Here is a 12,193-nt window from a genome sequence, read left to right as displayed (position 1 = left end):
ATTCGAACCCGGGACCACAGAAAAGCGCGGCGGTCCTACCGCGCAGACAATGCAACTCCACACAGCTGTTGCAGCGAGCTAGTATTATGCATGGTGTCTAGGTGTCAAAGCTATGTTTTATATATATGAAAGCTGAAGGATTTGTTTGAATGCGCTAATCTCGGGAACTACTAAGACGATTTTTTATTCACTAATAGGACTGTACATTATTTTAATATTCTATTTTTATTCATTCGTTTACTAACAGCCAATTTCTTCATGACTTTGAAAAGCAAAAGTAACAGCTAAAGTAAAGGTCATAAAAGTTGCCACAACACAAGCGTCATAAATCCTTATGTAGGCAAAGTAATTCGATCTTCAGCTGTAACTGTCGAATAAAGTTCTGTACAAGCAATCAGCTCTAACTATAGCTTAAATCAGTCGCGCTGCTTTGTATATACATAAGAAATGCCAATACAAAAACGACGCTAAACTAAAAGCCATAAGAGCGCATTCAATTTGCCTCTAAGTGACGCGCGGCTACAGCGCGACTGCATATATAGATTTAACTTGCCGCGCGATTAATTTGAAGGCAAAAAGTGGATGTATCAGTTGCCTTTGCCCATCTATTCCGGGGTTAATAAAAAAGGCGTGAGTATGGGTGTGTATACACAGGGTCATTTTGACATTGCCTAACTAAATTAAACCATATGCTTATCTTCCTGAAAATAACACTTTGCACTAACTTCCTTGAACCGTAGATGTAAGAAAAAGTGTAAGTTTTGAGCGAAACAAATATTAATAAAAAGTCATTATAATTATACATTCCCTTATGCCACTACTGCTATTCTAAAAGAATGCAGCAGCAACATCACACTTTCAGTCAGAAATTAATGAATGAATCCCTTCTGGCCGAATTTCGGCCACGGCGGCCAATCTCAACGGAGATCAGCCAAGTACGCAGCAGATATTACAGTGCGCCAATGTGTGCGCAATACACAGGTGCACTCTCTGTTCCTTCACTCTCATAGTTCGGTGAGACGGCAATCCGATATGACCGGAGAGAGATCAGGCGCAGGACCAACGGCTTTACGTGCTTTCCGAAGCACGTGGGTATCGCACCGCCAATTTCCTGGCTACGCGCTGCAATTGACAACATTTCAAAATGTCCTCCTCCTTGCATCGATTCCCCAATGCTGGGGGTCGTGATGTCATCAGGGAAACAGTCCTTCGCGCACGATGTTTTGCCATCTGGTTCGGTTTTTGGCGACACGAACCGCTTTAGTCACATTCATGTTGAGTGTGGTGCGGACCTGATCGGTCCAGCGCATAGGATTCCTACCTCTCGATCTCTTGCCCTCCATTAGTCCAGTGATTATCAATTTTTGGAGGTTATCACCTGGTTTGCGGGCGATATGGCCAAAAAACTCAAGGATTTTCCTGAGGCAAATTTTGGAGAGCTTCGGTTTCTTGTCAATCTTGAGTTCTTCTAAGATAGAGAGGTTGGTCCTGAATGCCGTCCACGGAATTTGGAGCATCTTCCTCCAGCACCACATTTCAAAGGCATCTACACGCTGGCGGTCTCTAGCTTTTAGTGTCCATGTCTCTGCCCCGTATAGGAAGATAGAGAAGACTAGAGCACTCACTAGTGCCACTTTTGTCTTATTGCTGATGCTCCGGTCCCTCCATATCCTGTCGAGCTGAGACATTGCAGCTTTAGCCATTCCAATTCTCCTGCGGATTTCACCTTCGCTAGATCCATTGTTACTAATGCTAGAGCCCAGGTAAATGAGGTGGTCAACGGTTTCTAGTTTGAGTATCCCATTTAATTCCAGTTTAGAAGCACGATCCACTACCATGATCTTTGTTTTTGAGCGATTTATAGTCAGTCCCATCTCCAAGCTATGTTGCTCCATTTTATTCAAGAGGTTGTACATTTCAGTTTCGTTGGATGCGAAAAGAATAGTGTCGTCGGCGTAGCGTAAATTCAGTATTCTCGTGCCGTTAACAGTTATTCCACCATTCCAATCTTCACAGATCTGACGTATGATATATTCTCCATAGATATTAAAAAGAATAGGGGACACGACGCATCCTTGGCGAACACCTTTGCCAAACGGGAAGGGTTTCGAAGTTGTCTTGTCGATTTTCACTGTCGCTTGACTGTCATAGTATAGACCCTGAAGCAATCCAACTATATGTTTTGGGACTCCCATCTCCAGAAGGACTGACCAAAGAAGCTTCCAGTCCACACAGTCAAATGCTTTGTTATAGTCGATAAAACACATGATGAAAGGTGCATTGAGTTCGTAAGATTTTTCTATGAGTTGCCTAACATTCAATATCTGTTCACGTGTACCCTTTCCCTTGACGAAGCCCGCTTGTTCTTGCGGGATCTGCCAATCAAGGAAGTGCCTCAGCCTTTTGTTTATAATGTGGAGCAAGATTTTGCTGGCATGGGATATGAGGGCAAGTGTGCGATAATTTTCACATTTTTGGATGGATCCTTTCTTGTGCAAAGGGAGAATGATAGACTTTGACCAGTCTTTAGGCCACTTGCCTGTTGTCCATACAGCGTTGCAAATGTCATGCATTTTATTAATTCCAACTTCCCCCAAGGTTTTGAGTATTTCTGCCGTTATTTCATCTGCTCCAGGAGCTTTTCTGTTCTTTAAAGAAGCTATGGCCGAAACAATTTCAGCACGAAGAAGGGGGGGTTCGCACTCCCAATCATTAGCTGATACCGGCGATTCCAAAGACGGAGACGGGTTTTTGTATAGGTCTACACAGTACTCACGCCAACGGTCAGCCACTTTTTAATATGACGAAATTTTAAAGGCAGAAATATCCATGATTATTAATTATTTTTACATTTTTCTTTCAACTGCGAGAACTAATCACTAACTAGACGTGAATTTAAATTCTTTACTTGCCAATACTTGTTTAGTTACCCAGATTAAAGCCGAAACAAAATTTATGAAAATGGACCTTGAGGTATCGCCTTAAGCAGAGATTTTTGATGCTAACATTCGTTATTCATGGATGATTTTTGACAAAATCTTAGCAATAGGACCGTTCAAGTATTACGTAACGCAATTTGGGGGGAGGGGGGGGGTCTTGTGAAACGTTACGATGCGTTACAGGAGCGGGATGGGGGGGGGGGGTTCGAGCAACGCGTTATGCAACATTGGATTTTTTAATTTAATTTTTTTCCGGTGCTTTGCGAAAAAAAAAATACAGTGTAGTCCGTTTACTACGACTTCGCATATAACAATCATCCGTTTCGAGCGACGTAACTATAGGCATATGTTTGGTTTTAATACTGGTCAAAAACCTTCAAAAATTGCGTTACGTAATACTTGAACGGCGTCAAAGGTAAAGAGGATTATGTGGTTTCATTTATTACAGGCAATGTCAAAATTACCTTGTAGAAATATGGATTTATAAATATCATAGTATGCGTCCCTATCTATGTTCAAATATAAGACAATAAAGTTTACTACATAAACGTCAGTTAAAATATAACAGTCATTACCACGCGGCGGCATACGCAAAGATCAAAGATAGTACATCGAATTTTTTACGGTATTAGTTCCTCATTGATAAGGAAATTAGTTTTTTATCGTGTCACAATTGGGCTTATCGATGAGTTTATTGGAAGTTCGTAACGCGGCAGGTGTTTTATCTTTGGGATGTCATAAATGCCTAGATTATGCAGTTATCTCTATAATTTTTTAGTAACGGTTACACTGACGTTTCAGTTTCGGCTCACGGTTTAGATAAAGCCGAGTTCAAGCCCGGAGTCTGAAACTGTGGCCGGTACATAGGCCCGCTACCTTATAACATAGAGCTAACATAGCTGGTGAAATGTGGGCTGGACATACCCCTGCCTAACCCTGAAAATAGAAAAGGCTTGATGGTATGTTTATTATCTGGCAAAATAGGATACCTATTACGGGTGATCTGGAATTTCGATGGTCATACTGTTGCCAAATGACTCCAATAAAATCCCCCCAGAGTAATTAAAGATGTCTAAGAAAATTGTTTTTTGGTGGATGGAATGACGGCCCTAAAAACAGACACCTGGCTTTTCACTGGTCAAAAAGACTGTTTATTTAAAATACACAATATTTTTCAAATCAATTTTTTCACTTCTAAGTCCAAACATTTTGTCACCCATATTGGCCTTCCGTGACGTTAAAAACTTGGAAAGGAATCTGGCTGTTGTGGGTGGTCAGCAGAACGCTCGTATACAGGGCCATTTTGACATTGCGTTACTAAATGAAACCACATACTCGTCTTCACTTTTGCCGATATTGTACCAAAAATCATCCATTCGTTCATTTATTCATCTCAGCCACAGGAAGTCCACTGCTGTACATAGGCCTCCCCCTAGGATCTCCACGTCGACCTGTTGGAAGCGGCCTGCATCCAGCGACTTCCTGCGACCATAGCCAGGTCGTCTGTCCACCTTGTAGGCGGGCGTCCGACAATTCGCTTGCCTGTACGTGGCCTCATCTCTAGAACCTTTCGAACCCATCGGTTCTTCGAGCTATGTGCCCGGCCCACTGCCACTTCAACTTGCTAATACTATGGGCTATGTCGGTAACCTTTGTTCTTCTACGGATCTCCTCATTTCTGATTCGATCTCGTAGGGAAATACCGAGCATAGCCCTTTCCATAGCTCGTTGAGTGACCTTGAGCCTTCTAATGAGGCCCACAGTGAGAGGCCACGTCTCGGTGCTGCATGTTGTCACTGGTAACATACAACTATCGAAGACTTTCGATTTAAGGCACTGAGGTATTTTGGACTAATTGATTTTAAATCATCCATTAATAACTAATATTTTCACCGAAAAATCCTGGTTTTAGTTTTCTTAATTTTTGATCATTTTGTAGTTTAATGCAAATATGGCGTGTGCGTCAGTGTATTTCTGACTAAAAGTATGATGTAGTTGGTAGTGGTTTAAGGGCACGTAAAATTAAAATTACTTTTTATTAATATTTATTTTGTTCGAAGCTTACAGTTTTTTATTTTACATCTACGGCTCAAGTATTTTATTGTTAAGTGTTATTTCCAAGTAGATAAATATGTGGTTTCATTTAATAACGCGAAGTCAAAATGACCCTGTATTATTACCATCTAATGCCTACAATCTTGTTAGTTTCTAAACGGAAAATAACCGAAATAAACAATTAACACTGTGGCGTTAGGTCATTCAAACTGATTGTAAAACATTTCATTAACATAACGATATATTTAACTTCGCGCATGTGCACGAAGTTGGTGAAATAAACTGTACGCCATGAGTATATAGTCGTTTTCCAGGGCCCTGCAGTTCCTGTAGTTCCTGAGATTCCTGTATCCCATTCACAGGTTTCCCTGGGATTGACTGCGGGCTCCGATAAAAAAACACATCTGATAGCAAAGATGTTTTATTACATAGACACGTTGTTCGAGCTCAATACTGGCAAGACGAAAGCAAGGTAATAGCCCGACTTGACGGCCAATGAGCGTGCGGCACTAACGTTGTTACGTAACTGTCGATGTATATATATCCTTTTCTAACGAATGTATGCTGCATCTTTTTATTCCTTCTTCGAGCCAATTTGTAATTATATGCACAGGTACGTAACTATAGCAAATAGTGCACTGTTTTTATGTGCCATTTTGTTAGTGTATGACGCGTCTATTTGTAAAACGTCACTGTCTGATAGGCCATCTACAGTCTGTCAAACTGTAAAAAAAATAATTAACACCTGCGCGTCAAACCTTCGGTTATGTGTTGAAAATGTAACAAAATTAGTAACACTTAACAGAAATCGGCGTGATGGTTTAGTTAGTGATGCCACCTTGTCGAGGTCGCAGGTTTGGTTATTCTCAAAAGACTTGTATTCTTGTTGTTCCCATTTGCAAGAGACAAAGAAATTAATTTTCATGTTTGTCTATCTACTTATATACATATTATAAAACAAAGTCCCCTTCTCTGTTTGTCTGTATGTAATCGATTTTCTCAAATTCTACTGAACAGATTTTTATGAATTTTGGTATGGGGACAGTTTAAGATCCTGGGAAGGTTATAGCCTTATACTTTCTATGCCGGCAAAATATATAGCCGGACTTTTATCCTGGAAAACTCCTACACGCGGGCGAAGCGGCGAGCAAAAGCTAACAATGTAAGAAAGGATGAATCAGTACGATGACTACTTATGTCTCAGATTGTTTTTTTTTTTATTATAAATAAAGGTTTTGATTGGTGATTATATTCATTAGCAGCATTAACACCGCCCCCCCCCCCCTCCCCCGAGACTTACAGCTGTTTTCAATAAACGATCGCAACCTCAATCTTCTATCTTTAATAACCTTATCTTCAATAAACCAATGAAAATAACTCATTTGTAAGCATGTCAGATACTTGTCAAAATATGTCATGTACACGTCAAAAGTCAAAGTAAGCACGTCAAGGGGTATGTTGCTGTTAAGCGGCGATAGCCTAGTTGGGTGTGGAACGGACTGCCGAGACGAATGTCCGCAAGTTCAAATCCCAAGGGCATACACCTCTGACTTATCTAAAAAATCATGTGTGTATTCTTTGTGAATTTATCGTTCGCTTTAACGGTGAAGGAAAACATCGTGAGGAAACCTGCACATCTGAGAAGTTCTCTATAGGAATTTCGAAGGTGTGTGAAGTCTACCAATCCGCACTAGGCCAGCGTGGTGGACTAAGGCCTAATCCCTCTCAGTAGTAGAGGAGGCCCGTGCTCAGCAGTAGGCAAGTATATAATACAGGGCTGATATTATTATTACACGTCAAAATACTTTGTTCTGATTGGTCCATTTTCGAAATAGATCGAAAAAAGCGATTGGTGTCACTTATTGAAAAAAAGGGTAAGTAAATAAGAGTTACAAACTTTTTGATTTGTAACTCTTATTTAGGAGGAATTATAATATATGGTGTATTGTAATTCCTCCACGAATATAAAATTGACATCGTAATCCTCGAAGATATTGGCGGAGACTTCACTAGGACGACTCCGACGCAGCATTTCCGTCCTAAGATGTGATATGCAAGCCCTACTCAAACGAACACTTGCTTGAAAATATATACAAACAAAACAATTATTTTCATAAGATACCATTTGTTCCTTCAACTTTTCCTTCCTCAAACTCAAGTACTTTCAGGTGGGTTCAATGCCCACGGCCCTGAACCCTACTCCGTGCCATGACGTCACCGCTGCATATTTCCACGCAGCACTGGCTGCACAATGCAGTTCCTTTGCCGATAAGCGGGTTTTTACTGATAACTAGAGTGCACTGCAAAGTGCCCCACATACAGGACAATGCCTATCTATTGAGGTTTTACGCGACTAATTACTGCACACGACGTGCGCTCAAGTCTTCGAAAACCTATTTAAAACTTTAAGGCTTGTGAAACATCGAATGATTTTCTTTATTACCGTTGAAAGGGACGAGCATGCTCGCCTGATAAAGCGATACGACCGCCCATAAACGGTAGCAACAACGTACAGAACTTTCAATTATATACTGCGTGATAGTCTACTGCGCTCATGACTGAGACACGATGTTTGGTATATCCGTACCTATAATGTATAATGTAGTTTAGAAATATTTATAAAGGAGGCGAGGGTAGACTTTCCCGCCCTCACACCCACCACTTCAACTCCTGTAAGCAAGGATCAGCAGTGGCACGCATTGGCCTCTTATTAATAGAGGACTGGAGGGTAGTGCGACCTGGCCTAATAAAAATCAGTCTTGTTTTACGTGGGTTCCATTGCGATTCGTCCAACACAATATCATTATGTCTCATAACGCCCGGTAACGTTACTGCTTACAATCTTCTTCAATCCGAAACACAATGCCAGTAGAAATAGACATTGCGGCTGTACCGACTCAGATGGCCCTCGCAACAAAAGACAAACCGCCAGTAAATTTCGTACGACATATGAATTTGTGGACGACGCATCATCATGCGAATCTGTTACCCACATTTGTTGTAGTAATTTTGTGAGATAATTATCAACAATCGGTAGTGTAGTGTATGCTTATCCTTGTGAATGTGGTGTCCGTAACATAGGCACTAATAAGTATAAGTCTGTCTCAATACTACACCAAGTTCCAAGCGCAGGCGCCCGTCTTAAATCCAAAGGACTGACGCTTCCGATACAAATTACAAGTAAAATCATGCCTGTTTAACTGTAACCAGCGATAGCCTAGTTGGGAGTGGAACGAACTGCCGAGACGATTTCCTTTGGATTCAAAACCCAGGGCACGCACCTCTGGCTTTTCTAAAGTTATGTGTGTATTCTTTGTGAATTATCGCTTGCTTTAACGGTGAAGGAAAACATCCCGAGGAAACCGCATATCTGTGAAGTTCTGTATAAGAATTTTGAGGGTATGTGGAGTATGCCTGCACTAGGCCAGCGTTGTGGACAAAGGCCTAATCCCTCTCAGTAGTAGAGGAGGCCCCATGCCCAGCAGTGGGACAGTAATACAGGGCTGTTAGTATTATGTTCAAAACAAATTGATCACGCAACACGTGGGCTATTATGCAATTGGATCAGTAAAAGTCTGGAATGGGCTGATGATATTCAAACGCTTGAACAGATTTTCATAATTTTAACACTTAACAACCGTCTCGATTATATCGGCTTTTAAACCTAAAAAATCACACAAAATTCGGTCCATTTATTGCACCTACGAGGCCACAGACAGACGCACAGATAGTAGATACACACCTTAAAATAATAACACGTCTCTTTTACTGGGGGTTAAAAATTTGCCTTAAATTTCCATAAGTTAAACATGTCCCAAATTTTGACCACGGAAATGGTTAAGAAAAAAAAGTATGGCATTTTAAGAAAAATAAAAAAGAATTTGTGTTGAAGAGGTTTCTTGCACCGCTTCTTCACAAAAAGTTCCTAAGCGTTAGTAGATCCATGACGATTCAAACGCTTATGAATAAACATTTAATTATTTTTTTTTACAATTTCTATAAGCGGAGTAGTCGCATCATTAATCAATTAAATATCAATTATAATGTGGATATCGACCTGTCATTAGAGGAAGTATGTACGCCTACGCGACGAATAAATTATTTTATTTATTCATAATTTAGATAAAAAAATCCTTTACACGTCTGTCAACCCCTCAGGACGCAGGGATGAATATAACAAGCTTCAAGTGTAGAACAAACATAAAGTAATTGTAACCAGCCTTGACGTCCACTCATGATGAAATAATGCAAGCACTCGTGTTGAGAGCTTACTGTGATAATGATATTAATAATACTGGCAAAAGGTAGTATACTTATCGGTTGCATATTGCGCAATTATATTTTACAGGCGTTTGTTTGTAATTCTTTGGTGGTAGGTCTCTCATATGTGAGAGTCCGTTTCGATAGGTACCATCACAATGTCTATTTCTACCGCCAAGCAGCAGTGTGTAGTTACTGTTGTGTTCCGGTTTGACGGACATTGTAGTCAGTGTAACTACTAGACGTAATAATCTCGTCTCGTCATTCAAAGTAATAAAAAAAAACAAATGACCAACAAATAGTTTGTAATTTGTGTGGCCAACTCGTGATAAAAAATTTCTGTGCCATAGTTATTTCAACCTAAAACATAGTGTCCTGTACCGTCACTTACTTTTACAAAAAAATGAGTGAAAAAAAATATAAAATTACTTATTAAAACACTGTTTCACAAATTTACAACTAAAATTATACACCAATCATATAACTTTTCTTTTATTTATTTGAGAGCTTGAGTATGTATTTTGTCGCCACACAATATATTTAACGATTAACATTTACTCAGTCATTGTGAATCAGGCCCTAAATAACTTTGGGCTGGAATTATAATTCAACATTTTTTTTTCCTTTTCTTATATTTGTTAGCCTGACAAGTATCGGCTTATACACACACACCACACCTTTTGAGTGGGTGCTTTAGGTGCTTGCAACATTTGAAAAATTCAGCAACCATACTGAGGTCAATCCACTAACAGGTTATAAACCTCAGGACGGTGACTGGGAAAGGATGAGACATCAACGATTAGGGATGAGCGTACTAAACAATATATCCATTACCATATTCATTGGCATGTGGGACCTAACTGCAGTCTTGTAGAGCATTATTCAACAATAATTGATATGGGCATTTAAGCAGTATAAAAATGAACTCACCTGAGGAACTTGCGTAGATTTACCACAGCCCGTCTCACCAATCAACACAAGCGTTTGATGCTTCTCCAACAGATACAATATATGATTCCTGTACTGGAATACCGGGAGCTTCTGTCTCTGGCTTTCCATTGGCAGGTGGTGGTACCGGTTGTAAACAAAACTGGTGCTAGAATCATTGTCTACTGATAGTGCTGAGTCTATGTTTGGGTTAATTAATGTCTCTATGAGGCCGTCCTTGTTTCGTGTTGGGTAGAGGGGTTCGTCACCTGAAAAAGGGAACGGGATTTTGATTTTTTCATAAATTTTCTTTTAAACTAGGTATATAGTAGGTAGGTAGTTGGATTAGTAAGAAAACTTGCTGAAGTCGTTTTCCGCAGCTAATACTGAGCACCATGTAAACATTTATGGCAAGCTGACTTCTACAGACTTATAAGTTTGCAGGACTTGCGACAGACTTAATGCTGTTTCACACCTGTGATTAGTGAGCAGACTCATCAATATATGTTGTAATTTAAATTAAGCATTTTTAGCCAACTGTGTGTGAGTTATTAAGTAAATGTATGGGACTATTTTTTTTTATTCATTTATTTATTTATAATATTGCCACTAGCATAACATATCTGGAGGTTCTTGCGCAATATATTACTACAGAAACTTGCTAATCTAAACTTAGTATTAAATAGATATGTCTCTGTATTTCCTATCTACAATCCTGTTACTGTTACTAGTGAATATAAGTTTCCTTTAAGCCGGTACGTATATTTTTTTATAAGCTAATTTATTTAAATAATAATTAAATATTCTCATGTACCTTGACTTATCATAAGTGCAACTATGTTCGCCTACGTGATGAATAAAGCATTTTATTTATTTTAGGTATGACTGTATATGGCCAATGGAGGTTATGTATGTAACATCAGCTGATCTAACTTTTTTTTAACACATCTACAGAAAGATGCAGAGCTGGGCAAATTGTATAGGAACGACTTTTAGAGTTGGCCTATCTGTGAATCGTATTCTGGCTTCGTATACCACATTACTATCGCTACTAATAGACTAACAAGACGACAAGGCGAAATAAATAGTTTAAGATCAAAACAAAATCATTTTTGCTTAAAAAGGAAGTCAAACTTACCAGGTTTTATGAACTTAGGTCTGTTTCCAAACATGTTGGAACACTAAACACAAGCTTTATATTTAAAAAAAATACTATTTGACACTGTTTTCAAGTTATTTCTAAATAAATAATACGATTTACAAGTAATGTTTACAAATTGAAAATAGACTTAAGTTTTGACAGATGATGACATTAGAATGCCGGTTTTTAGGTTATAATTTTATCTCTTTCTAAGTTCTTGTATCGTATAGAGAAATAAGATACATAATGCTTAATATCTTGATTTACCATTAGTACACAGTTTCACTTGAGATTGTATTTTTTTATTGTCGTACTAATAGCGTGTATTGGCTGAAAACTTTAGCCTTCCCAATATAAAGGGAAAATAAAAAAGTATTATATATCTATATACTATTATATAAAGCTGAAGAGTTTGTTTGTTTGTTTGTTTGTTTGAACGCGCTAATCTCAGGAACTACCGGGTCAATCTGAAAAATTCTTTTTGTGTTGGATAGCCCTTTGTTCGTGGAGTGTTATAGGCTATATATCATCACGCTATACCAAATAGGAGCAGAGCAGTAATGGCTAATCTCAGGAACTACCGGGTCAATCTGAAAAATTTTTTTTGTGTTGGATAGCCCTTTGTTCGTTGAGTGCTATAGATTATATATCATCACGCTATACCCAATAGGAGCGGAGCAGTGATAGCTAATCTCAGGAATTACCGGTTCAAACTGAAAAATTCTTTTTGTGTTGGATAGCCCTTTGTTCGTGGAGTGCTGTAGACTATATATCATCACGCTATGAACAATAGGAGCGGAGCAGTAATGAAACATGTTACAAAAACGGGGAAAATTTATTAGTTATGAGAACTTCCGTTGCGTTCGCTGCG

General features: G+C 39.1%; 1 protein-coding gene across 1 annotated transcript in view; it reads right to left on the bottom strand.

Annotated features, from left to right (window-relative positions):
• The window catches only part of LOC115454061 (probable ATP-dependent RNA helicase DHX35), a 61,645-nt gene extending 50,136 nt beyond the window's left edge, over nucleotides 1-11,509 (bottom strand). Inside the window, exons 1-2 of the mRNA XM_037436841.1 lie at nucleotides 11,320-11,509; nucleotides 10,185-10,450 (exon numbers count right to left, since the gene is read on the bottom strand). Coding sequence (XP_037292738.1) covers nucleotides 10,185-10,450; nucleotides 11,320-11,353 — 300 coding nt within the window. The 5' untranslated portion in view covers nucleotides 11,354-11,509. The remainder of the gene's footprint in view (nucleotides 1-10,184; nucleotides 10,451-11,319) is intronic.
• Between the last annotated feature and the right edge of the window lie 684 nt (nucleotides 11,510-12,193).

This window comes from Manduca sexta, chromosome 2 (genome assembly GCF_014839805.1).
Source record: "Manduca sexta isolate Smith_Timp_Sample1 chromosome 2, JHU_Msex_v1.0, whole genome shotgun sequence".
Taxonomy (NCBI): domain Eukaryota; kingdom Metazoa; phylum Arthropoda; class Insecta; order Lepidoptera; family Sphingidae; genus Manduca; species Manduca sexta.
This window is presented reverse-complemented; position numbering and strand designations above follow the sequence as displayed.